The following is a 25,973-nucleotide window of genomic DNA, read 5'->3' as shown; positions in this document are numbered from 1 at the left end:
TGGCTCAAATCAAGAGCCATGATTAAGGCCTGATGGCCGAAACTCGTTGGCTTTTTATTTGATTGTTCATATGCTAAAATAAAAGCTGTTTTATCCGACGTCCATAGCATCAGTCTTTATCCTTTTTTGTATGTTTTTTTACTGAACCTTTACGATGCCACCCCTTGGGTAGTGAACAAGCACGCTGTGAGCCTTGTGAAACATGTCTACCATCCAGTTTGCTGTACCTTGCATCCTTGTTCAATAACCACTTGCCGACTGCCTAACGTCTATCTACGTCGGCAGTCAGCCCCTCACAGGCAAAGTGACGTAGATCTACGTCGCCGGCCTGTGAGGCTCTAGGGAGCGAGTGCGCACCGCCGGAGGCGCGCTCGCTCACGGAGCCCCCCGCCCCTGTGAGCGGCGGACCCGATTTCCGCCGCTCACTCGTGATCGTCGGTTACACCGGGAGAAAGGCAGGCGGCTAATGTAAACAAAGCCGCCTGTCATTCTCCCCTGTGTAACAGCAGAGATCATACGGTCCTGCTATGTAGGACCGTAGATCTCTGCTGTTACACCTCAAACCACATCCAATCATAGTTAGAATCACACCCCTAGGGACACACTTAACCACTCCTTCTCAAATAAAGTTAACCCCTTCCCTGCCAGTGTCATTTTTACAGTAAAAGTGCATATGTATAGCACTGATTACTGTAGAAATGTCACTGGTACCCCCAAAAGTGTCAAAAATGTCAGTCAAGGGTCCGATCTGTCCGCCGCAATGTCGCAGTACCGCAAAAAAAATCGCAGATCGCCGCCATTACTCGTTTAAAAAAAAAAAACAATAAAAATGACATACATCTTTCCCTTAGTTAGTAAACGCAATAACTTTTGCGCAAACCAATCAAAATACGCTTATTGTGATTTTTTTTATTTTTTTTTTTTTACCAAAAATATGTAGCAGAAAACAAATTGGCCTAAAATGTTAAAAAATTTTGAGTTTTACATTTTTTGGGGGGGAATTTCATATAAAAAAAATGGGAAAAATATTGTTATGTTTTCAAAATTGTCACTCATTTTTTGTTTATAGCACAAAAAGTTAAAAATCGCACAGGAGATCAAATACCACCAAAAGAAAGCTCTGTTTGTGGGGAAAAAAAGGACATCAATTTTATTTGGGTACAGCGTTGCACGACCGCACAATTGTCCATTAAAGTAACGCAGTGCCGAATCGCAAAATAGGGCCTGGTCAGGAATGGGGTATAACCTTCCGGTCTTAAAGCGGTTAAAAATACGCACATTGAGAATTTTTTTGTCAAAGACATGTAGCTAAATACATTTTGGCCTAAATATATGACAAAAATTGAATATATTGGATATTTTTTAACTGTCAAAGTAGAAAAATATTGTTATTTTTTCAAAATTGTCGCATTTTTTAATTCATATCGCAAAAAATAAAAAGCGCACAGGTGATCAAATACCACCAAAAGAAAGCTCTGTTTGTGGGAAAAAAAGGACGTAAATTTCCTTTGGGTACGGCGTTGCATGACCGCGTAATTGTCAGTTAAAGTCGCACAGTGCCGAATCGCAAAAAGTGGCCTGGACGTAAAGCAGGAAAATCCTCCGGTGGTAAAGTGGTTAATCATGGCTCAAACCAAGAGCCATGATTAAGGCCTGATGGCCGAAACTCGTTGGATTAAAGGATAAAGGCTGGTTCTATGGACGTCGGTTAAAACATCTTTTATTTAACAGTTAAATAAAACCCAACGTGTTTCGGCCATCAGGCCTTAATCATGGCTCAAATCAAGAGCCATGATTAAAGCCTGATGGCCGAAACTCGTTGGCTTTTTATTTGACTGTTCATATGCTAAAATAAAAGCTGTTTTATCCGACGTCCATAGCACCAGCCTTTATCCTTTTTGTATGTTTGTTTTTTTACTGAACCTTTATGATGCCACCCCTTGGGTAGTGAACAAGCACGCTGTGAGTCGTGCGAAACATGTCTACCATCCAGTTTGCTGTACCTTGCATCCTTGTTCAATAAAGCCTTTCATCGTGAGCCATCGCTTGGTGTGCGGCCATTTCTCTTGTATCCTGTTTGCGGTGGTGATTTGAGGTACTGCACCCATGGCTGGCTGTGAAGTTCCAACTGCCTGAGCGGTGTACATCTCTTTCTCTGTGTTCCATAGAAGTATGCCGGCGTGACAGCGCAGACATGCTTCACTGGAATGAGAATGCGTGGATTCGTGGAGGCAACCTTATAATCGGGTTATATAAAATATATATATAAATATTATATACAAATATATATATATATATAATTTATATTATATATTATTATATATTATAAATATTATATATAAATATATATATTTGTATTATATTCTTATATTATATATGTGTGTGTGTATGTATATATGTATGTATATATATATGTATGTATGTATGTGTGTGTGTGTGTATATATATATATATATATATATATATATATATACAGGGCTCAAAATTTCAAGCCATGAGCTACTAGCCAGGCCTTAAGAGTTACACGCCACTTGTTGCCCCACCCAAACCCCACCCTGCTCCGCCCCTAAACATGCCCTCTACATTGCAGAGCGCCCACAGCATGTCCCCTTAAATTGCAGAGCGCCCACAGCATGTCCCCTTACATTGCAGAGCGCCCACAGCATGTCCCCTTACATTGCAGAGCGCCCACAGCATGTCCCCTTAATTGCAGAGCGATCATCACAGCATGTCCCCTTAATTGCAGAGCGATCACACAGCATGTCCCCCTAATTGCAGAGCGATCATCACAGCATGTCCCCTTAATTGCAGAGCGATCATCACAGCGTGTCCCCCTAATTGCAGAGCGATCACACAGCATGTCCCCCTAATTGCAGAGCGATCACACAGCATGTCCCCCTAATTGCAGAGCGATCATCACAGCATGTCCCCTTAATTGCAGAGCGATCATCACAGCATGTCCCCTTAATTGCAGAGCGATCACACAGCATGTCCCTCTAATTGCAAAGCGATCACACAGCATGTCCCCCTAATTGCAGAGCGATCATCACAGCATGTCCCCTTAATTGCAGAGCGATCACACAGCATGTCCCTCTAATTGCAAAGCGATCACACAGCATGTCCCCCTAATTGCAGAGCGATCACACAGCATGTCCCCCTAATTGCAGAGCGATCACACAGCATGTCCCCCTAATTGCAGAGCGATCATCACAGCATGTCCCCTTAATTGCAGAGCGATCATCACAGCATGTCCCCTTAATTGCAGAGCGATCACACAGCATGTCCCTCTAATTGCAAAGCGATCACACAGCATGTCCCCCTAATTGCAGAGCGATCATCACAGCATGTCCCCTTAATTGCAGAGCGATCACACAGCATGTCCCCCTAATTGCAGAGCGATCATCACAGCATGTCCCCTTAATTGCAGAGCGATCATCACAGCGTGTCCCCCTAATTGCAGAGCGATCATCACAGCATGTCCCCCTAATTGCAGAGCGATCACACAGCATGTCCCCCTAATTGCAGAGCGATCATCACAGCATGTCCCCTTAATTGCAGAGCGATCATCACAGCATGTCCCCCTAATTGCAGAGCGATCATCACAGCATGTCCCCCTAATTGCAGAGCGATCACAAAGCATGTCCCTCTAATTGAAAAGCGATCACACAGCGTGCACTTACCTGCAGCAGGCGGCTTCTCATCAATCCTGTGCGTCCTCCGTGTCTCCCTCCTCCTCCTCCTCGGCCAGTTACAATCGTTCGCCTTTTGGCCAATCAGGAAACACCTGCCTCCTGATTGGCCAGTAGGAGGATCAGGAGGAGGATCCCTGTGACAATAGCGAATACTCATTCGCTATTGTCACACAATGGGTGGGCTCAGGACGCAGTGCTCTGCTCCTAGAGCCCATCCTTTTCTAAAAAAGAAAAAGTGAAAGTAATCGCCGGCTGCTGTTAATGGCGGCAGCGGCGGCATGTGCAGCTCGCCATCCTCAAAATTCCACTCGCAAAATGCTAGTAGGCGAGTGGAATTTTTGAGGGCTGTATATATATTATATTTATATTATTATATATATTATAAATATTATATAAAATTATAAAATCGGGTTATATAAAATATAACTCCGGGCAGGATTATAAGGCAACCTTTTTTCAGACAAGGCACCCTTTACAATTTTGGACAATCTCGAGGCATCTCATTCTGAAACATAAAAAAATATTCTAATAGTTTTACATAATACATCCACACACCTAGAGGACACCAAATGTTACAGGTGATTTATTCTTCAAAATCCAAAACACTTTTGCACACGGGTAATGACTAGTATTCTGGTGTTTCTCTTCTCCCTCAGTTTTTTCTACATTATTCAGCTAATGTGACCCCCAGTGCTGAGGGAGAGGGGCAGGGGGAGGGTCAAACGAGGATGCTGTGGAGACAACCAACATCCTTCTTATCAACTGATGACATCATTGGTTGTTAGGACGCTAGCGGCTGGAAGGCCATAATGGTGCACAATAAAAACCTGCGGCTTCATCCCCCTGCTGGCTTGTATACAATTTGTAATGCATGCGGGTGCAGCAGCCTTCCAAGCCTTTGACATGACCCGGATGTGTGCCTGCTGGATACCGGTGTAGGTAGTCCTGCCTGGAGCGCGGCTTTTATATGTAATGCCAGTCTAAGTGCAGAGATGGATTGCTTCAAGCCTCCAGGTAACGAGAAGGTGCTATTTTATTCTTGATGCTGTAAAAGTTCCATTTTTTTTTTTCCCAATAGGAGTTGGATGACCATGACAGTTCACAGATACCAACTGCTGCTGCTGCCGCTGCACCGGAGGAAACGTCTGAGCAGAATGAGCCAACTCCACAACCACCTGCAGACTTGCAGAAGCACGGTATGGCTGTGTTCTGTAGTGACCACAAAACTTGGTTTATATAATTTGATTATGGCCCCTTTCACCAGGGTGATCCGATCCGGCGGACCGTAATGGGTGCTCCATGCACCCCTATGGAGCGGCGGATGTCAACGACACCCGCTGCCATCCGATCCGATCCTGTCCGTGAAATCCGGGCGGATGGAAACCCTATTTCTCTTACGTCCTCCGACAGTCGCCGCCACCTCTAAGTCATCACTATTGGGTATTGACTTCCGCTCCGCAGGAGTAGCTAGGCATAGGACTTAGTCAAAAGAACAAAGACATTTGCATATACACACCCATGGGGGCTGTCCCACTTAGTCAATACCCCCCCTGCATTGACCACTCCCAACTCAGTTTGGTAGCATAGCAGTAAGTGTACAAGAAAAAACCCCAAAAAGAGGGGCGGGGGCAGCGACTGTCGGAGGACTCAGAGAAAGGAATTTTACAGGTAAGATTTTACAAAAATTCTGTTTTTCCATCCGTCTGGAGGATCGGACGAGAACGAATAATCGGTTTGTTCTCATCCAATCTCCCCATAGTGGACAGCGGGGATCTGACAGCTCCGTCTCTGCACACAGAGCGGAGATGGAGCTGTCATCCGCCTGCTCAGCGGGGATCGGTGGATCGATCCCCACTGAGCAGAACGGATTCCGCCGGGCGGTGCGCCCGTGTGAAAGGTGCCTATTACATCCTAGTGTGTGCCCTCAAAGGGCCTGCAGAGTAGAAACAACAACTGCCATGATATTGGAGGTAGAGGCATACCAATATGGCCTCCCACAAGGCAGTGCAGTGAGTGCAGTGCAGGTCATTAGTGATCTATGGAGGGGCGGTCCTATTGTGTCCTAGAGCTGCAGGATTTTGGATAAAATGAGAATCATGTTTTTTTTTTTTTTGCTTAGAATAAAGATCACGATTCTCAGCGTAACATCATCGTTTCACATTATGCAAAAAATTGGGCTAACTTTACTTTACTGCACACTGCATTTGTGCAGCGGTCTTACAAATGCTATTTTATTGGAAAAAAAAATACACGTTTTTTTGAATTAACCACTTAAGCCCCGGAAGATTTTACCCCCTTCCTGACCAGGGCCTATTTTGCGATTCGGCACTGTGTGACTTTAACGGACAATTGCGCGGTCATGCGACGCTGTACCTAAACTAATTTGGCGTCCTTTTTTCCCCACAAACAGAGCTTTCTTTTGGTGGTATTTGATCACCTGTGCGATTTTTTGATCATGCGCTATAAACATAAAAAAGAGCGTCAATTTTGCAAAAATAACAATATTTTTCACATTTTTTTTATATGAAATTCCCCCCCAAAAAATTGTAAAAATCAACATTTTTTTTAACATTTTCGGCCAATTTGTTTTCTACTACCTATGTTTGGTAAAAAAAAATCGCAAAAAAGCGTATTTTGATTGGTTTGCGCAAAAGTTATCGCGCTTACTAACAAAGGGAAAGATTTTTGTTGTTTTTTTTTTTTAACGCGTAATGGCGGCGATCTGCGTTTTTTTTTTTTTTGCGGGACTGCGACATTGCGGCGGACAGATCGGACCCCTGACTGACATTTTTGACACTTTTGGGGTTACCAGTGACATTACTACAGTAATCAGTGCTATACATATGCACTGTTACTGTAAAATTACACTGGTAGTGAAGGGGTTAACTTTTTTGAGAGGGAGGGGTTATGTGTGTCCCTAGGGGCGTGATTCTAACTGTGATTGGCTGTGGCTTGAGGTGTAGGAACAATGATCAACGGTTCTACATAGTAGAACCGTATGATCATCCTTCATACACAGGGGAGAATGACAGGCGGCTTGTTTACACAAGCCACCTGCCTTTCTCCCTCTCCACCAACGATCGCGAGTGACTGGTGGACGATCGGGTCCGCCGGTCACATGCGTGGGGGGGGTCCATGACCGCGCGGGAGCGGGAGCGCACCTCCGGCGCCGCACGCTTGCTCCCCAGAGCCTCACAGGCTAGTGACATAGGCCTACGTCGCTCTGCCTGTGAGGGGCTGACCGCCGCAGTAAATATACTGTGAGCAGTCTGCAAGTGGTTAAAAAATCAAACAAAGTAAAGTTATCCTATTTTTTTCTATAATGTGAAAGATAATGTTACACCGAGTAAATAGATACCCAACATGTCCTGCTTCAAAATTGCGCACGATCGTGGAATGGCGGCAAACAAACTAAAACCCCCCGGAAAAACGGCTCTGGCAGCGAAAGGGTTAATGCTCTCAGACTTTATATTCAGCAATGACCGCCCAATGACGCATTTCGAGTCGAAGTAGGATAGAATTTTATGTAGAAAGATACTTTTCTACTTTCTGGCGCACAGAAGAAGAATATTTTGTTAGTGAATGTTTTATCTCCTGTCCAGTTATTCTATTTACCTTGGTAATTCTCTTTCCAGAAGTGAAGACTCTGTACCGGTGCGGTCAGTGCCAATTCAGCTCCTACATACTGTCCACTATGAGGCGCCACCTGCGCAGGCATTCCAACAAACACAAGTGCCAGGTTTGCGAGAAAGGGTTTTGCACCGCCAGAGATCTGAAGCTCCATATCTGTTCTCACACAGGTAAGAAAAGGGAAACCATTCTTCCAATCTGTTTTGTGTTTGAATTACCAGAACGATGGGGGGTGATTTACTAAGACTGGAGAACTCTGAATCTGGTGCAGCTCTGCAATAACCAATCAGACATGAAAGAGAAAAGGAGGCGCAAACACCAAGTGCATTACCCTTGGACACCTTAACCATTTAACGCAAACTGACGTAGACCTACGTTGGCTGACTTTGTGGTTGTACCGGGACGATGCCTCTAGCTAGAGGCATCATCCCGGTACCCTTTTTTTAGAGCCGGTGGCCGGCTTTCCGGCGGTAACGACTGATGCGGCTCTGGAGCCACTCGGCCGTTACCCTGGCGAGCGGGAGGGGATGTTCAAACCCCCCCCCCTCCCGCCGCCTTCCGCGGCTCTGCCCGGGACACCCGTCCTACCGGGAGACCTGAGCAACCAGCCGGCGCGTCCGCCGGCTAGCTGGAGTCCTCATCAAAGCCGGCAGCGGCTTCGATCGGGTCTCCGATGACGTAACCCAGAGGCGGCGTCCATGACGTCACCTGCGGGTTACGCGGCTGCTAAAGGCGCCGGATTTAAAAAGTGACTGTATTCAAAAATGCAGTTTTCGGCGTTTTGAATACATGGAAGTGCAGTGGAGGGGTTTGGGGTCTTTTATGGCGCTTTTCCACTGCATGGAACCAAGCGGTTCGTCTTGCTTTTGTGCTTTTCCACTGCTGGTACCGCATGGTATGGTGTAGGAACGGTTCGGTACGGTACGGCGGCGCTTTTCCACTGCATGGAACCGAACGGTACGGCTCTCAAATACAGTACCACCTCGATTGTGGTTCCAAGAGGTACCATACCCGGTACCATATCCAACAATCCTTGGCATGCAGTCACTACTAGCCACTGATTGGTCAGAGAATCGTTGTTATCCCACCCACTTAACTTTAGTACTACTTTAGTGGAAAAGCAAACCATACCGTACCGAACCGTTCCAACACCGTACCATGCGGTACCAGCAGTGGTAAAGCAAACCGGGCCGAGTAGAGCCGAGCCGCTACTTGCAGTGGAAAAGTGCCAGTTAGACCCCCGATCCCTCCATAAAGAGTACCTGTCACTGCCTATTGCTGTCACATTCCCCCCGATCCCTCCATAAAGAGTACCTGTCACTGCCTATTACTGTCACATTCCCCCCGATCCCTCCATAAAGAGTACCTGTCACTGTTTATTACTGTCACATTCCCCCCGATCCCTCCATAAAGAGTACCTGTCACTGCTTATTACTGTCACATTCCCCCCGATCCCTCCATAAAGAGTACCTGTCACTGCTTATTGCTGTCACATCCCCCACCCCGATCCCCCCATAAAGAGTACCTGTCACTATTTATTACTGTCACATTCCCCCCGATCCCTCCATAAAGAGTACCTGTCACTGCCTATTACTGTCACATCCCCCCCTCCCCCCAATCCCTCCATAAAGAGTACCTGTCACTCCTATTACTGTCACATTCCCCCCGATCCCTCCATAAAGAGTACCTGTCACTCCTATTACTGTCACATTCCCCACGATCCCTCCATAAAGAGTACCTGTCACTGCCTATTACTGTCACATTCCCCCCGATCCCTCCATAAAGAGTACCTGTCACTGCCTATTGCTGTCACATTCCCCCCGATCCCTCCATAAAGAGTACCTGTCACTGCCTATTACTGTCACATTCCCCCCGATCCCTCCATAAAGAGTACCTGTCACTGCCTATTGCTGTCACATTCCCCCCGATCCCTCCATAAAGAGTACCTGTCACTCCTATTACTGTCACATTCCCTCCGATCCCTCCATAAAGAGTACCTGTCACTCCTATTACTGTCACATTTCCCCCGATCCCTCCATAAAGAATACCTGTCACTGCCTATTACTGTCACATTCCCCCCGATCCCTCCATAAAGAGTACCTGTCACTGCCTATTACTGTCACATTCCCCCCGATCCCTCCATAAAGAGTACCTGTCACTCCTATTACTGTCACATTCCCCCCGATCCCTCCATAAAGAGTACCTGTCACTGCTTATTACTGTCACATTCCCCCCCGGATCCCCCCATAAAGAGTACCTGTCACTGCTATTACTGTCACATTCCCCCCGATCCCTCCATAAAGAGTACCTGTCACTGCTTATTACTGTCACATTCCCCCCGATCCCTCCATAAAGAGTACCTGTCACTGCATATTACTGTCACATTCCCCCCGATCCCTCCATAAAGAGTACCTGTCACTGCCTATTACTGTCACATTCCCCCCGATCCCTCCATAAAGAGTACCTGTCACTGCTTATTACTGTCACATTCCCCCCGATCCCTCCATAAAGAGTACCTGTCACTGCCTATTACTGTCACATTCCCCCCGATCCCTCCATAAAGAGTACCTGTCACTGCCTATTACTGTCACATTCCTCCCCGATCCCTCCATAAAGAGTACCTGTCACTCCTATTACTGTCACATCCCCCCGATCCCTCCATAAAGAGTACCTGTCACTGCATATTACTGTCGGAAGGGATGTTTACATTGCTTGTGACAGCAATAAAAGTGATCAGATTTTTTTTTTTAAAAAAAACCTGTAATAAAGTTAAAAAAATAAATAGGAAAAAAAAGTAAAAAAAATTTTGCCACCCCCCCATTAGCTCGCGCACGAAAGAAAACGTATACGGAAGTCAAGCCGCGAATGAAATCGCTGTTCAAACCACACATGTGAGGTATCGGCGCGATCGCCAGAGCGTGAGCTACACTCTAAACTGGTAACCGTTAAAAATTTTTTAAAGTGTCGCCTATGGAGATTTCTATTGACCGTAGTTTGTCGCCATCCCACAGGTGTGCGCAATTTTAAACCGTAACATGTTGGGTATCTATTTACTCGGCGTGACATTATCTTTCACAATATACAAAAAAAATGGGCTAACTTTACTGTGTAGTATTTTTTAAATGCAGCGAAATGTGATTTTTTTCGTAATTTTTCCAAAAAAATGGCGTTTTAAAGACCGCTGCGCAAATACCACGTGACAAAAAATATTGCAGTGACCGCCATTTTATTCTCCAGAGTCTTTGTTTGTTTGTTTGTGGTTTGTTATCGTCCAGCGACATAGATCTACATCGCTGGACTCCTCCCCTTGTGGGCGGAGGCTCGTTACCGCTGTATTCAGTTACAGCGGGAGTCGGGCCAGGGGAGGAGCGGCGGTGATCACCGCTGCTCTTCCCCGATCGTCGGGGAATCGAGTGTGGAGATCCGCCCGCTTGTGTAAACAAAGCGGGCGGATCTCCTAAGTGACAGACAGGGTCAGATTGCAGGGTTCAGCATAGCTCAACCTGCGATCTGTCCTTGTGTCACTCAGTCACCTCCCCCCCACACACGTTAGTAAGCACCAGGCATACATTAACCCCTCCCTCTCCAATAAAATTAACCCCTTCCCTGCCAGTGTCATTTTTACAGTAACCGTGCATATGTATAGCACTGATTACTGTAGTAATGTCACTGGTACCCCCAAAAGTGTCAAAAATGTCAGTCAAGGGTCCGATCTGTCCGCCGCAATGTCGCAGTCCCGCAAAAAAAATCGCAGATCGCCGCCATTACTAGTTATAAAAAAAATAAATAAATAAAAATGACATAAATTTCCCGTAGTTAGTAGCTGCGATACCTTTTGCGTAAACCAATCAAAATACGCTTATTGCGTTTTTTTTTTTTTTTTTTACCAAATATATGTAGCAGAAAACAAATTGGCCTAAAATGTTAAAAAATTTGGATTTTTACATTTTTTTGGGGGAATTTCATATAAAAAAATGTGAAAAATATTGTTATTTTTTCAAAATTGTCGCTCTTTTTTTGTTTATAGCGCAAAAAAAGTTAAAATCGCACAGGTGATCAAATACCACCAATAGAAAGCTCTATTTGTGGGGAAAATAAGGACATCAATTTTATTTGGGAACAGCATCGCACGACCGCACAATTGTCCGTTAAAGTAACTCAGTGCCGAATCGCAAAATATGGCCTGGTCAGGAATGGGGTAAACTTTTCCGCTCTTAAAGCGGTTAAAAATACGCTCATTGAGAATTTTTTTGTCAAAGACATGTAGCTAAATACATTTTGGCCTAAATATATGACAACAATTGAATATATTGGATATTTTTTAACTCTCAAAGTAGAAAAATATTGTTATTTTTTCAAAATTGTCGCTTTTTTTTTATTAATATCGCAAAAAATAAAAAGCGCAGAGGTGATCAAATACCACCAAAAGAAAGCTCTGTTTGTGGGAAAAAAAGGACGTAAATTTCGTTTGGGTACGGCGTTGCATGACCGTGCAATTGTCAGTTAAAGTCGCACAGTGCCGAATCGCAAAAAGTGGCCTGGACGGAAACAGGAAAATCCTCCGGTGGTTGATTGAACAAGTTGAAGTTGGAAGCTGATTGGTTACCATGCGCATCGCTGCATCAGATTCTGTGTGTACCAGTTTTAGTAAAACCCCCCCCCCCCCCCAATGTGTCTTTTGTGAATATTATATAGCCAGATGCACCCCGTGTGTTTCAGAGGAGCTTAGAAAATGCTTGCTTTGCCTTCTCTGTGAGCTTGCTGCTCCGTCATGAGGATTGTCATTGGCTGTAATCTTGTATGGACAGTTTTGATGGTAATACAATGTGTTTTACGTTGCAGGGGTCCGCCCGTACAAATGTGACAAATGTGACATGGCTTACACAAAGGCGCCCGACCTCCTACGTCATACCAGAGCCATACATTCACTTGACAAACCCTTCCAGTGCTGCTACTGCGATTATACAAGTGTGGAGGTAGGACAGATCCTCTGTATGTAGAATACAATCTGCTATTACCCCACCCCCACAGAGCTTCTCTTATCTTAGATGACGTCACTCTGTTTGGTATTTATTGAGGACTTTGCTACCTGTTGACGGCTTCCCAAAAATTGCGGACAAACTAAGTGCACCTCATACATTTCTTGTATACTCATAATAGTTAGCTGGTGGCATGGCGCTGTGTGGTTTAGTAACAGTGCTGGGGTTAACAACTTCACCCCCGCACTGTAGCCGAAAGACGGTTACAGCGTGGGCCTAAAGTGCCGGGAGGACGTACCTCGACGTCGTGATCACTGAGTCTTTGGGACTTGGCTGTTCACAGATCAGAGTAAAGGGTCAAGCATGATCTTTTACCAGGTGATCAGCTGTCAGCCAATGGCAGCTGATTACGTGATGTGAACAGAAACCGGCCATCTGCTTTTTGTTTTTCAGCACGAGGAGAATCACTGGCTTCTGTAAGAGGGACTTTGGTCCCACACTGTCCCCACCAGTGCTGCCAACCAGTGCCACCTACCAGTTCCCATCAGTAGCAATAATCAGTGCAGCCGCACCATTGCCCCCTCATCAGTGCCACCTACCAGTTCCCATCAGTACTGGTAATCAGTGCCACCTACAAGGGCCCATCAGTACTAATAATCCGTGCCCATCAGTGCCACCTATCAGTGCAGCCCCACCAGTTCTGCCTCATTAGTGCCCATCAGTGCCACCCATCAGTGCAGCCTCATTAGTGCCCATCAGTGCAGCCTCCTCAGTGCCTCCTGATCAGTTCCGCCTCAATACTGCCCATCAGTGTAGCCTCCTCAGCGCACATCCTTGAAGGCAAAAAAATTACATGTTTGGAAAATTTTGTAACAAACTATGCACCTACCAGTTCCCATCAGTACTGCTAATCAGTGCCACCTACAAGTGACAATCAGTACTAATAATCAGTGCAGCCCCACCATTGCCTGCCCATCAGTGCAGCCCCACCCATGCCGCCTCATTAATGCCATCGGTGCCACCTATCAGTGTAGCCCCACCCATGCCACCTCAGTGCCATTGGTGCCACCTATCAGTGCAGCCTCATCAGTGCCTCCTGATCAGTGCCGCCTCAATAGTGCCCACCAGTGATACCTCATCATTGCCCATCAGTGCAGCCTCCTCGGTGCACATTCTTGAAAGCAAAAAAATGACTTGTTTGGAAAATTTTGTAACAAACTATGCACCTATTAGGTCCCATCAGTACTGCTAATCAGTGCCACCTACAAGGGCTCATCAGTACTAATAATTAGTGCCATCTATCAGTGCAGCCCCACCATTGCCTCCTTATCAGTGCCTACCAGTGACATCTACCAGTTCCCATCAGTACTGCTAATCAGTGCCACTTACAAGTGCCCATCAGTACTAATAATCAGTGCCACCTATCAGTGCAGCCCCACCAGTGCCGTCTCATTAGTGCCCATCAGTGTCACCTATCAGTGCAGCCTCATCATTGCCTCCTGATCAGTGCCCACCAGTGCCACCTCAGTAGTGCCCACCAGTGATACCTCATCATTGCCCATCAGTGCAGCCTCCTCAGCGCACATTCTTGAGGGCAAAAAAATTACATGTTTGGAAAATTTTGTAACAAACTATGCACCTACCAGTTCCCAACAGTACTGCTAATCAGTGCCACCTACAAGTGCCCATCAGTATTATTAATTGGTGCTTATCAGTGCAGCCCCACCATTGCCTCCTCATCAGTGCCTTACCAGTGCCATCTACCACTTCCTATCAGTACTGCTAATCAGTGCCACCTACAAGTGCCCATCAGTACTAATAATCATTGCCACCTATCAGTGCAGCCCCACCAGTGCCGCCTCATTAGTGCCCATCAGTGTCACCTATCAGTGCCCACCAGTGCTGCCTCATCAGTGTCCACCAGTGACCACCTCATCATTGCCCATCAGTGCAGCCTCCTCAGCGCACATCCTTGAAGGGGAAAAAATCTAACGGTTTGGAAAATTTTGTTACAAACTATAAAAACTGTTTTTTCTCCATCTTTTTTTTTTTTTTTTTGGTTAACAAAAAATAAAAAACCCAGCGGTGAATAAATACCACCAAAAGAAAGCTCTATGTAGCACCCTCCTAGGTAGGTGCTAGTGAGAGGGTATAGTTTTCTTTTTGTAATTCTTTATTTAATAAAAAGTCACATAACAAGGTAAAGAAAAAGCGAACAGGTTACATGAGAGAGAATAGTTTTTGGCTCTGTCTGCCTATCAGAAGAGCGGCAGGGAAATCTATAGCAGGATCTGTGAGTGAGGTCTGCTCATGGTGCTCAGTCTGTGATTCATCTGGTTTAGGGATGAAAAAGAGTTAAATTGTGCATGCTGCAGTTGCTATCGGTAACCCAGGGGGATGCCAAGGTGAACAATCCAGCAGTCCTCTAGGGGGCAGTGCTACATCTATTTATGTGAAAAAAATAATAATGTCATATGTGTACAGCATTGCATGACCGCGCAATTGTCATTCAAAGTGTGACAGCGCTAAAAGCTGAAAATTGGCCTGGGCAGGAAGGGGGTATATGTGCCCAGTAAGCAAGTGGCTAAAGTGGTTGTAAAGGCAGAAGATTTTTATTTTATTTTTATATTTTTATCTTAATGCATTTTGTGCATTAACCACTTGCCGACCGCCGCTCGACTATTTACGGCGGCGGTCAGCCCCTCACAGGCAAAGTGACGTAGGGTTACGTCGCTAGCCTGTGAGGGTCTAGGGAGCGAGCGCGCGCCGCCGGAGGCACGCTCCCCCCCCCCCCCCCCCCGCCCGTGCATGTGACCAGCGGACCCGATGTCCGCCGGGCACTCGCGATCATCGGTTACACCGGGAGAAAGGCAGGCGGCTAATGTAAACACAGCCGCCTGTCATTCTCCCCTGTGTAAGAATGGAGATCATACGGTTCTACTATGTAGGACCGTTGGATCTCTGTTTTTACACCTCAAGCCACATCCAGTTACAGTTAGAATCACGCCCCTAGGGACACACATAACCCCTCCTTCTAAAAAAAAGTTAACCCCTTCACTGCCAGTGTCATTTTTACAGTAACAGTGCATATGTATAGCACTGATTACTGCAGTAATGTCACTGGTGACCCCAAAAGTGTCAAAAATGTCAGTCAAGGGTCCGATCTGTCCGCCGCAATGTCGCAGTCCCACTAAAAATTGCAGATCGCCGCCATTACTAGTAAAAAAAAAAAATGACATACAGTAAATATTTTCCGTAGTTTGTAACTTTTGCGCAAACCAATCAAAATACGCTTATTGCGATTTTTTTTTTTTTTTTTTTACCAAAAATATGTAGCAGAAAACAAATTGGCCTAAGATGTTAAAAAATTTGATTTTTTTTATTTTTTCTTTGGGAATGTTATATAGCAGAATGTGTGAAATATTGTTTTTTTTTTTTTTTTTTTTTTTAGAATTGTCGCTCTTTTTTTGTTTATAGCGCAAAAAATAAAAATCACACAGGTGATCAAATACCACCAAAAGAAAGCTCTGTGGGAAAAAAAGGACATCAATTTTATTTATTTAAAAAAAAAACAACAAAAATCTTTCCCTTAGTAAACGCAATAACTTTTGCGCAAACCAATCAAAATACGCTTTTTGCACAGGTGTTCAAATACCACCTAAAGAAAGCTCTGTTTGTGGGAAAAAAAGGATGCCAAATTTGTTTAGGTACAGCGTTGCACGACCGCGCAATTGTCTATTAAAGTCACGCAGTGCCGAATCGAAAAATAGGCCCTGGTCAGGAAGGGGGTAAAATCTTCCAGGGCTTAAGTGGTTAAGATAAAAAGCTTTCTGCGTACAGAATCCCCCCCCCCCCTAATTCTTAACTGATCCCCCTCTCGATCCAGTAATGTCCACCAGTGCCTCCGTTGTCTGGGACTCTCTCTCCTGATTGGCTGAGACACGGCATCAGAGCCATTGGCTCCCGCTGCTGTCAATCAAAGTCAGTTAGCCAATGAGGAGAGAGAGGGGATGGGGCCGAACCCTGACTCTGTGTCTGAATGGATACAAAGAGCTGTGGCTCAGGTGCCCCCATAGCTTAGTTGCTTGCTGTGGGGGCACTCAACAGGAGGGAGGTGCCAGGAACGCCGACAAGGGACCTGGGAAGAGGAGGATCTGGGCTGCTCTCTGCAAAACCAACTGCACAGAGGAGGGAAGTGTAACATGATTGTTATTTTTGTAGAAAAATAAATGCGACTTTACAATCACCTTAATGTGAACATTTGTTGTGTTACAATGAAATGTCAATTCTGTGGTACCCTGAAAAATCTGCATTTTGTCTGTAATTTCTATTGAGGTTGAGTAGAGCACTTCTTGTGCCCAGGCACTCCTGTTTAGTAGACTCATAGCTGTGTGTGCAGTGTGAGATCATCCAGGGCAGGGGTGTCAAACCATTGCGGACCACATCAGCATTATGATTGCCCCTCAAAGGTTGTATCTGTAAGACTAGATGTCCAGAGCACCCCCTCTTTACATAAGATATCAAGAGCCCCCCCACCATTAGAAGTCAAGAGTCCCCCAATCTCCCCTACATAACAGTGCACCCTGTCAGGAAGAGGCTAGGGGTGGAGCTGTGAAGCAGAAAATGTAGGGTCTGGAAGAGGACTGGAGTCTGCTGAATACTGAAACCAAGGAAGATGGAGTCGAGGTGTTGCTGCACAGAGGGGGGTGGAGGATCTGTAGGAGGAGTTCTGTCCTCATCTCTGCTGCCAACTGCTGAGACGGGGAGGAAAGGGAGGGGCAGGGAAAAGCTACTCCACACCTGCACGAGAGGCGCAGGACTTGGAGGAGGAGTCCTGTCCTCCTTTCTGCTGCTGACTGCTTGGACAAGGTGGAGAGGCAGAAACTAGGGGATTGCTGCAGCTGCAAGAGAGGTGCAAGGGCCACATGAAATGGCCTGAAGGGCCAGATTCAGCCCGCGGGCCTTGTGTTTGACACGTGATCTAGGGCAGTGGTCCTCAACCCTGGTCCTCGGGGCCCACTAACAGACCAGGTTTGCAAGATAACTAAATTACATCACAGGTGATCTCATTTGCTGCTCAGTGATTGCAGTATTCTAGTCTGCATCTCCCCAAGGTAATACTTAAAACCTGGCCTGTTAGTGGGCCCCGAGGACCGGAGTTGAGGACCACTGATCTAGGGCATTGCTGCCTCTGACTGCTAGAATTGGAGTAAGATTTGGCAATGTCACTATATATATCTATATCTATCTATATCTATCTATATATATATATATATATATATATATATATATCTATATATATATATATATAGTAGTTGAGGTTGAATAAAGACAATAGTCCATCCAGGTTAACCTGTGTAGGTGTGTGTGGCTGTAATCATCTCTCCTACCCCTGAATGTTCTGATCCTTGAGATGTAAGTCTAAGAGTCTTTTGAAAGCCACCATACTTCCCGCAGAAACCACCTCTTGTGGTAGAGAATTCCAGAATCTTGTAGCCCTAACAGTAAAGAACCCCCTGTGTTGCCTGAGGTTAAAACGCTTCTCCTCTAATCGCATTGTATGCCCTCGAGTCCTCATGCAATCCTTCCAACTGAATAGCTTTTTTTCTATGCTGAGATCCCCATTGAGGTATTTATAAATTGCTATCATGTCCCCTCTCAGGCGTCTCTTCTCCAGGGAGAATAAATCAAGTGATTGCAGACGCTCTTCGTAATTAAGATCCTCCAATCCCCTAATTAGTTTAGTTGCCCTTCTCTGGACTCTCTCCAGCTCCAACACATCCCTCCTGAGGACTGGCGACCAGAACTGGACAGAATACTCCAGATGTGGTCGGAGTACTACTTTGCTGCTGCTCAGTTGCTGCTTGTCCACAACCATATGAGCTGCTACCTCACTGACCACAACTTTCTCGATCCCCCTACAGTCCAGCTTCCGCGCACAACACTACACCGAAATTGCTAAAATTTACCAATGACCTATCAACTGCTAACACCAATGGCCAATACTCTATACTCAGGCTCTTGGACCTTTCTGCTGCCTAAGACACAGTTGACTTTCCCGCTCCTCCTCAACAAACTCCATTCCCTTGTCCTCCATGGTTCTGCTCTTTCCTGGTTCTCCTCCTACCTATCTTGGCACGCTTTGTGTCACATACAACACCTTCTCCTCCGCTCCTAGTCCTCTTTCTTTTGGCATACCCCAAGGCTCTGTCCCCTCCTATTCTCTCTCTATACCTTTTCCCTGGGCCAGTTGATAACCTCCCATGGCTTCCAATACCACCTCTATGCTGAAGACACCCGGATCTATCTCTCCACTCCTCAACTCACCCCCTCAATCTCCTCACATATCACAAACTTACTGAGAGACATACCAGTATGGATGTTACACCACTTCCTCAAACTCACTGTTGCTAAAACTGAGCTTGTAATATTTCCTCCTCCCCAATCCCCTCCCCATGATTTACCATTGAGATCAGCGACACAACCATTGGTCCTTCCACACACGGCAAGGTGACGGATGTAATCCTAGACTCTGACCTCTCTTTCAGCCCCCACATCTAATCACTTGCTAAATCTTGCCACCTTAAAGCGGAGTTCCACTTAAAACAAAAAAAAAAATACATAAAAATACCCCCGGGACAGTTAGGGTTAGTACATTCCACAATGGATAGCCTCTGAACTGTCCCGGGTTGCACTTACCTTTTAGAAGAAATACTCACCTTGAACATGTATTGTCCAGCGCTGCCATCTCCGGTGTTGGCAGCTGAAGCCAGCGCGATCCTCTTCTGCGTCCTCTTCCGTCCTCTTTTGTCCCACGATGCACTGCACCGGCCCCGCCGTCACTTCCGGGGCTGCAGCGTCATCCCTGCACAGCTTCTGGGCATTCCCAGAAGCTGTTTAGCAAGGTATGAAGTGCCTGCACCGGAACTGACTTCGGGGGCCGGTGCAGGCGCATTGATTCCTGGGAGCGATGACGTTCGGCTCCCAGGAATCATTGCATGCCAGGAAGTGACGACTCGCCGTGGCCGCCGAGGGAGGAAGAGGAAGTAAGGTAAGTATATTATCTTCTAAACAAGGTAAGTAAAAAAAAAAAAAATTGGGATTATCCATTTGTTTTTCAGGTGACCCGGAGCGAGAAGATGGACCGAAGATACATTTTAGGGTGGAACTCCGCTTTAATCTCCACAACATTTTCAGAATTCATCCCTTTCTGACTAAGGACACCACAAAACAACTTATTCACTCCTTGGTCATTTCCTGCCTTGACTACTGCAACTTCCTCCTCACCAGCCCACCTTTACAGAGGATATCCCCCCTTCAGTCTATCATGAATACTGCTGCTAGGCTAATACACCTTACTAACCGATCCGTGACTGCTTCCCCTCCCTGCCAATCCCTTCACTGCCTTCCCCTACCCCATTGTATAAAATTCAAAATACTATCCACAACATTGCCCCCAGCTACATCAACAACCTCATCGCCCAAATCATCCTCTCCGCTCCTCCCAATTCCTCCTGCTCTCTAACTCCCTTGTTACCTCCTCCTATAGTTGCCGCCAGATTGGGAATAAAAACCAGCCCTGGAAATAATTTCATACCAGCCCAACAGCATAGCGTCATTATTTTCTTGTTCATACAAGGGAAAACCATGCATTTTAAAGCACATTTGAAGAGTGTATTATATATAGATAAGACCGATATGAAAGCATGTAGAGCTTTATATCAGCAAATGCTGGTAAGAGTGGTAAAGGTGCAGACATGGTACAGGAGGTGGTCAGAGGCTGTGTGGACATGGTACAGAAGGATGTGTCAGGGGCTGCGGACATGGTACAGGAGAACGTGTCAGGGGCTGCGGACATGGTACAGGAGAACGTGTCTGAGACTGTGTGGACATGGTACAGAAGGACATGTTAGAGGCTGTGTGGACATGGTACAGGAGGACATGTCAGAGACTGCAGACACAGTACAGAAGGGCATGTCAGAGACTGCAGACACAGTACAGGAGGAGACTGTCAGAAGCTGCGGACATGGTACAGGAGGAGATGGTCAGAGGCTGCGGACACGGTACAGGAGATTTCAAATGCAGTGGTCATGGTACAGGAGGACATGTCAGATGTCGCGGACAGGGTATAGGAGGAGATGTCAGATGCTGCGGGCATGGTACAGGGGCTGCGGGCATGGTACAGGAGATGCAGGGGCTGCGGGCATGGTACAGGAGATGCAGGGGCTGCGGGCATGGTACAGGAGATGCAGGACTGCGGGCATGGTACAGGAGATGCAGGGGCTGCGGGCATGGTACAGGAGATGCAGAGGCTGCGGGCATGGTACAGGAGATGCAGGGGCTGTGGGCATGGTACAGGAGATGCAGGGGCTGCGGGCATGGTACAGGAGATGCAGGGGCTGCGGGCATGGTACAGGAGATGCAGGGGCTGCGGGCATGGTACAGGAGATGCAGGGGCTGCGGGCATGGTACAGGAGATGCAGGGGCTGCGGACATGGTACAGGAGATGCAGGGGCTGCGGACATGGTACAGGAGATGCAGGGGCTGCGGGCATGGTACAGGAGATGCAGGGGCTGCGGGCATGGTACAGGAGATGCAGAGGCTGCGGGCATTGTACAGGAGATGCAGAGGCTGCGGGCATTGTACAGGAGATGCAGGGGCTGCGGGCATGGTACAGGAGATGCAGGGGCTGCGGGCATGGTACAGGAGATGCAGGGGCTGCGGGCATGGTACAGGAGATGCAGGGGCTGCGCGCATGGTACAGGAGATGCAGGGGCTGCGCGCATGGTACAGGAGATGCAGGGGCTGCGGGCATGGTACAGGAGATGTCAAAGGCTTCAGAGGGGTCTTACTGGGCTTTGGTGAGGCGTGCGCCACCGCCGGACGTAACACCACTGCTGCCTTCCATTCCAACGCCATTGCGTTACTGCACATGTGCCTGCCTGCCTGCCTGAGAATGGCCGAGCGTGTACGGGCTTTCCCGAGCGGTGGTAGTAGCGCATGTGCAGTTGACATGTTGGCCCGGCAGCAGCCATATTTTTTACGGGCGCTGCTGCTACCCTCAAAGCAGCCCCAGGGCAGGCGGCTGTGCCGGCCTACCAGGAAATTTCCCAGTAGGCCAGTCCGGCCCTGCCTTCAGGACTTCTTCAGAGCCTCTCCTATCCTCTGGAACTCCCTGCCCCAGTATATCTGGTCAGCCCCTACCCTGTCCACATTTAAGCGACCCCTGGGAACTCATTTATTCAGGGAAACCTACCCTACCTCCACCTAAGAACTGTACCTGAGTCACCTCCATCAGATCATCCCCTGCAGCTATTACCATTTGTACCCCCTCCCCTTAGACTGTAAGCTCAACAAGCAAAGCCCTCCTATTCCTTAACTGTACTTAACGGTATTGTAATTGTACTGTCCCCCTCTACATTGTACAGCGCTGCGCAAACTGTGGCTGCTATATAAATCCTGTGTAATAATAATGATAATGATAACCTGAGGCTCTGCAGTGCAAGGATCTCCCTGCTTCCAAGCCTAGTAGTCTCCAAAGATTTGGAGTGAGATTTGGTTGTGTCCTTGTTGTCCTCACTGTTCTCCTTGCTGGAGAGGAAGCTGTACCTGAGGACCTGCAGTGCTAGGATCTCCCTGCTTCCAATCCACCTGGTTATCTCTAGAGATTTAGTGATGTCACTACTCTGCTGGTCATTGTTCTCCTTGCCGGACAGAGAAAGCTGTACCTAAGGACTTGCAGTGCAAATACACTATATTACCAAATGTATTGGGACACCTGCCTTTACACGCATCCCAGTCTTAGTCAATATTGAGTCGGCCCACCCTTTGCAGCTTCATCTCTTCTGGGAAGGCTGTCAACGAGGTTTAGGAGTGTGTCTATGGGAATGTTTGACCATTCTTTCAGAAGTGCATTTGTGAGGTCAGGCAATGATGTTGAACGAGAAGGCCTGGCTTGCAGTCTGCACTCTAATTCATCCCAAAGGTGTTCTATTGGGTTGAGGTCAGCACTCTGTGCAGGCCAGTCAAGTTCCTCCACCCCAACCTCTCGCTCACCCATGTCTTTATGGACCTTGCTTTGTGCACTGGTCCAAATCATTTGGTGAAGGGGGGATTATGGAGTGGGGTTGGGGGTTGGGCTTGGCCCCTTAGTTCCAGTCAAGGGAACTCTTAAGGTGTCAGCATACCAAGATATTTTGGACAATTTCATGCCCCCAACTTTGTGGGAGGAGTTTGGGGATGGCCCCTTCCTGTTCCAACATGACTGCGCACCAGTGCACAAAGCAAGGTCCATAAACATCCAACATCAGTGCCTGACCTTACAAACGTACTTCTGGAAGAATGGTCAAACATTCCCATAGACACTCCTAAACCTTGTGGATGGCCTTCCCAGAAGAGTTGAAGCTGTTATAGCTGCAAAGGGTGGGCCAACTCAATATTGAACCCTACGGACTAAGACTGGAATGCCATTAAAGTTCATGTGTGTGTAAAGGCCGGCATCCCAATACTTTTGGTTATATTGTGTATATTTCTTTTGATTCACTCATTCTGTGGATCTGTGCTTCCCCTGACTCTTCTGCTGGTGCATTACTAGTCACCCTCCAGGCATTGGAGAGTCAGGGGGCGGTATAATGCTGGCATGAGAAAGCAAAGCCCTGCTTCAACCAACATGGTTACATCCACACAGAGCGACGGTGCAGAACACGGCGTAGTAGGTCAGAAATGGCAAACGAATCAACTGAGGGGAGCCTGGGGGCAATACTGGTGACTAGATTCTTACCGTGCGCTTACTACCTTGTTTCCCCGAAAATAAGACAGTGTCTTATATTAATTTTTGCTTTCAAAGATGCGCTAGGTCTTATTTTCAGGGGATGTCTTATTTTTCCATGAAGAAGAATACGGTACACATTTAATGTTGAACAAAAAGAAAAAAGGAAATTTATTACCTGTATACGGTACGGTAATAGTGGGGTATCGGGGTGGGGGGAGGGGGATCACTTAAAATGACACGGGGGGGGGATCAGAGGGGGGAATCAAAATGGTACAGGAGAATCGGGGGGAGGGGGGATTACCATTTTAGTAACCCCTTCTGATCCTCCTGTGTCATTTTCATTGCCCCCTCTGATGCTCCCTCCTGTGTCATTTTGATTCCCCCCCCCCTCCTTCTGATCCTCCTGTGTCATTTTGATTCCCCCCCCTCCTTCTGATCCTCCTGTGTCATTTTCATTGCCCCCTCTGATCCTCCTGTGTCATTTTAAGTGATACCACTCCCCCCACCCCTGTGCCAGTGGACACCTTCACCAGACATCCACCCACCCCTTTATCAGACATTTCCCCCCTACCCAGTGCTGTATCTTGGCCTAGGCCAACAAGGCCTAGGCCTAGGGCAGCACTTTGCAGGGGGGCAGCATAAAAGCTGCACTACGCACAAGAAAAAAAACAGCCTCCTCCCGGCTCGCCCACTAAAAAGGGTCCCTGCTGGCTTGCGCTACACACTTTTAGTATGGTGCCAGTCTTATAGGGCGAATTGGGCTGGAGGGCAGGGTCCAGAAGGCAAATCAGTCTGGCACCCCCATAAAGCGGTCATACTGCTACCTCCTGGTATGATATGGTATGATATGATGGTATGATGATGGGCACTGCTGAGGCTGACCTTATGGGAACTGATGAGGCTACATTGATGGGCACTGATACACTGTGGTTGTGGTCTGTGGTTTACAAATGACAGGGCGGGTCATAAACAGGAAGAGGTGTGGCCTTTACAGGACGGGGTGTGTCATATTTAAATTAGGGGGTGCACCAGTTTAGTCCGGCCTAGGTCAGCACAAAACCTAAATACACCACTGCCCCTACCTCAGTAACCCCTGTGTGTCCACACAATGTGCCCGACTCCTGCCCCACACTACTCACTGTCTAATTGTGAGTCAGCCAGACTCCGTCAGGGTAGAGCAAGCAGCCTGGCCTGTTAGTGGGCCCCGAGTACCAGGGTTGAGGACCACTGCCCTAGATCATGTGTCAAACACAAGGCCCGCGGGCTGTATCTGGCCCTCCAGGCCATTTCATGTGGCCCTTGCCCCCTTTCTTGCAGCTGCAGCAATCCTCTGGCTTCTGCCTCTCCACCTTGTCCAAGCAGCTTGTCCTGGCGACAGCGCAGGGCTCTCTGATTAAAAAAGACCTCACACTTCCTGTCTGCTCCGGCTGTGCTGCGGCCAACAGTGACCTGCGCGGCGGTGCCCGCCGCTACGGTCCAGAGTTACGGTAGCTTCGGGGGGGCTTATTATGGGGGGGGGCCTTATTATCGGGGAGGTCTTATTTTCAGGGGGATGCCTTATATTTCAGCAAAAGGCAAAACTGTAAGTAGGTCTTATTTTCGGGGGATGTCTTACTTTCGGGGAAACGCGATATATTTTGAGCATAGCTTGCACACTACAGGTACTTATGGTTATCGACTAACTGATCTGTGGAACACGTCTCTCGTTTTACTATACAATCCTTTTCATCTCTCGTTGACTTGTTGTTCTTTTTGCCTTTAGGCAAATCGGATGAAGATTCACATCCGATCTCACACCGGGGATCGGCCATTTGTGTGCGGCGAGTGCCCTTATGCGACCACAGACGCTTTCAAACTGCGAAGGCACGTGAGAACACATACAGGTCTGTGAGTGCCGGGGAAGGTGGAGGTTCTTTATCGGGATGTGTTCCAGGTTTAGATAGATCTACGCGTGACCAGGTTTAGATCAGTGATTTTTTAATCTTAGTAAGACCACATCCCAGAAAATTCTTCCTAAGCTTTCCATGCCCCAACAACTAAAAAAAATATTATATGGAAATAAAAAAATAGTCAAGGTCAGTAGGGGAGGGGGGGGGGGGACATTCTAGCTCGGGGGTCTCCAGACTTTCTAAACAAAGGGCCAGTTTACCTAATTCTTTAGACTTTAGGGGGGCCAATGGAGGGTGGACAATATCCTTGCTTCAGTGGGAGTAAACAGTGTGCCGTTGTTGGTGTCAGTGCCAATCAGCAACTGGTAGAAAGAAGTAAATGTTTATATGTGTGAAAAAATATATATCATTGATGTCAGTGTGAGGAATAGCGCCCCATCATTAGTGTCAGTGGGAGGAATAGTGCCCCATCATTGATGTCAGTGGGAGGAATAGCGCCCCATCATTGGTGTCAGTGGGAGGAATAGTGCCCCATCATTGGTGTCAGTGGGAGGAATAGTGCCCCATCATTGGTGTCAGTGGGAGGAATAGTGCCCCATCATTGGTGTCAGTGGGAGGAATAGCGCCCCATCATTGGTGTCATTGGGAGGAATAGTGCCCCATCATTGGTGTCAGTGGGAGTAATAGCGCCCCATCATTGGTGTCAGTGGAAGAAATAGTCCCCCATTGTTGGTGTCAGTGGGAGAAATAGTCCCCCATCGTTGGTGTCAGTGGGAGAAATAGTGCCCCATCATTGCTATCAGTGGGAGGAATAGTGCCCCATCATTGGTGTCAGTGAAAGGAATAGTGCCCCATCATTGGTGTCAGTGGAAGGAATAGTGCCCCATCGTTAGTATCAGTGGGAGGAATAGCGCCCCATCATTGGTGTCAGTGGAAGTAATTGTGCCCCATCGTTAGTATCAGTGGGAGAAATAATGCCCCATCGTTGGTGTCAGTGGGAGGAATAGTGCCC

At 47.2% G+C, this 25,973-nt stretch overlaps 1 protein-coding gene across 1 annotated transcript in view; it reads left to right on the top strand.

The window, feature by feature from the left end:
• LOC309567337 (uncharacterized protein) overlaps nucleotides 1-25,973 on the top strand; it is a 65,695-nt gene that overhangs the window by 5,085 nt on the left and 34,637 nt on the right. Inside the window, exons 3-6 of the mRNA XM_082272753.1 lie at nucleotides 4,771-4,888; nucleotides 7,328-7,492; nucleotides 12,165-12,298; nucleotides 24,835-24,955. Coding sequence (XP_082128879.1) covers nucleotides 4,771-4,888; nucleotides 7,328-7,492; nucleotides 12,165-12,298; nucleotides 24,835-24,955 — 538 coding nt within the window. The remainder of the gene's footprint in view (nucleotides 1-4,770; nucleotides 4,889-7,327; nucleotides 7,493-12,164; nucleotides 12,299-24,834; nucleotides 24,956-25,973) is intronic.

Source organism: Pelophylax lessonae (genome assembly GCF_965119305.1).
Source record: "Pelophylax lessonae genome assembly, chromosome: 11".
Classification (NCBI taxonomy): Eukaryota; Metazoa; Chordata; class Amphibia; order Anura; family Ranidae; genus Pelophylax; species Pelophylax lessonae.
This window is presented reverse-complemented; position numbering and strand designations above follow the sequence as displayed.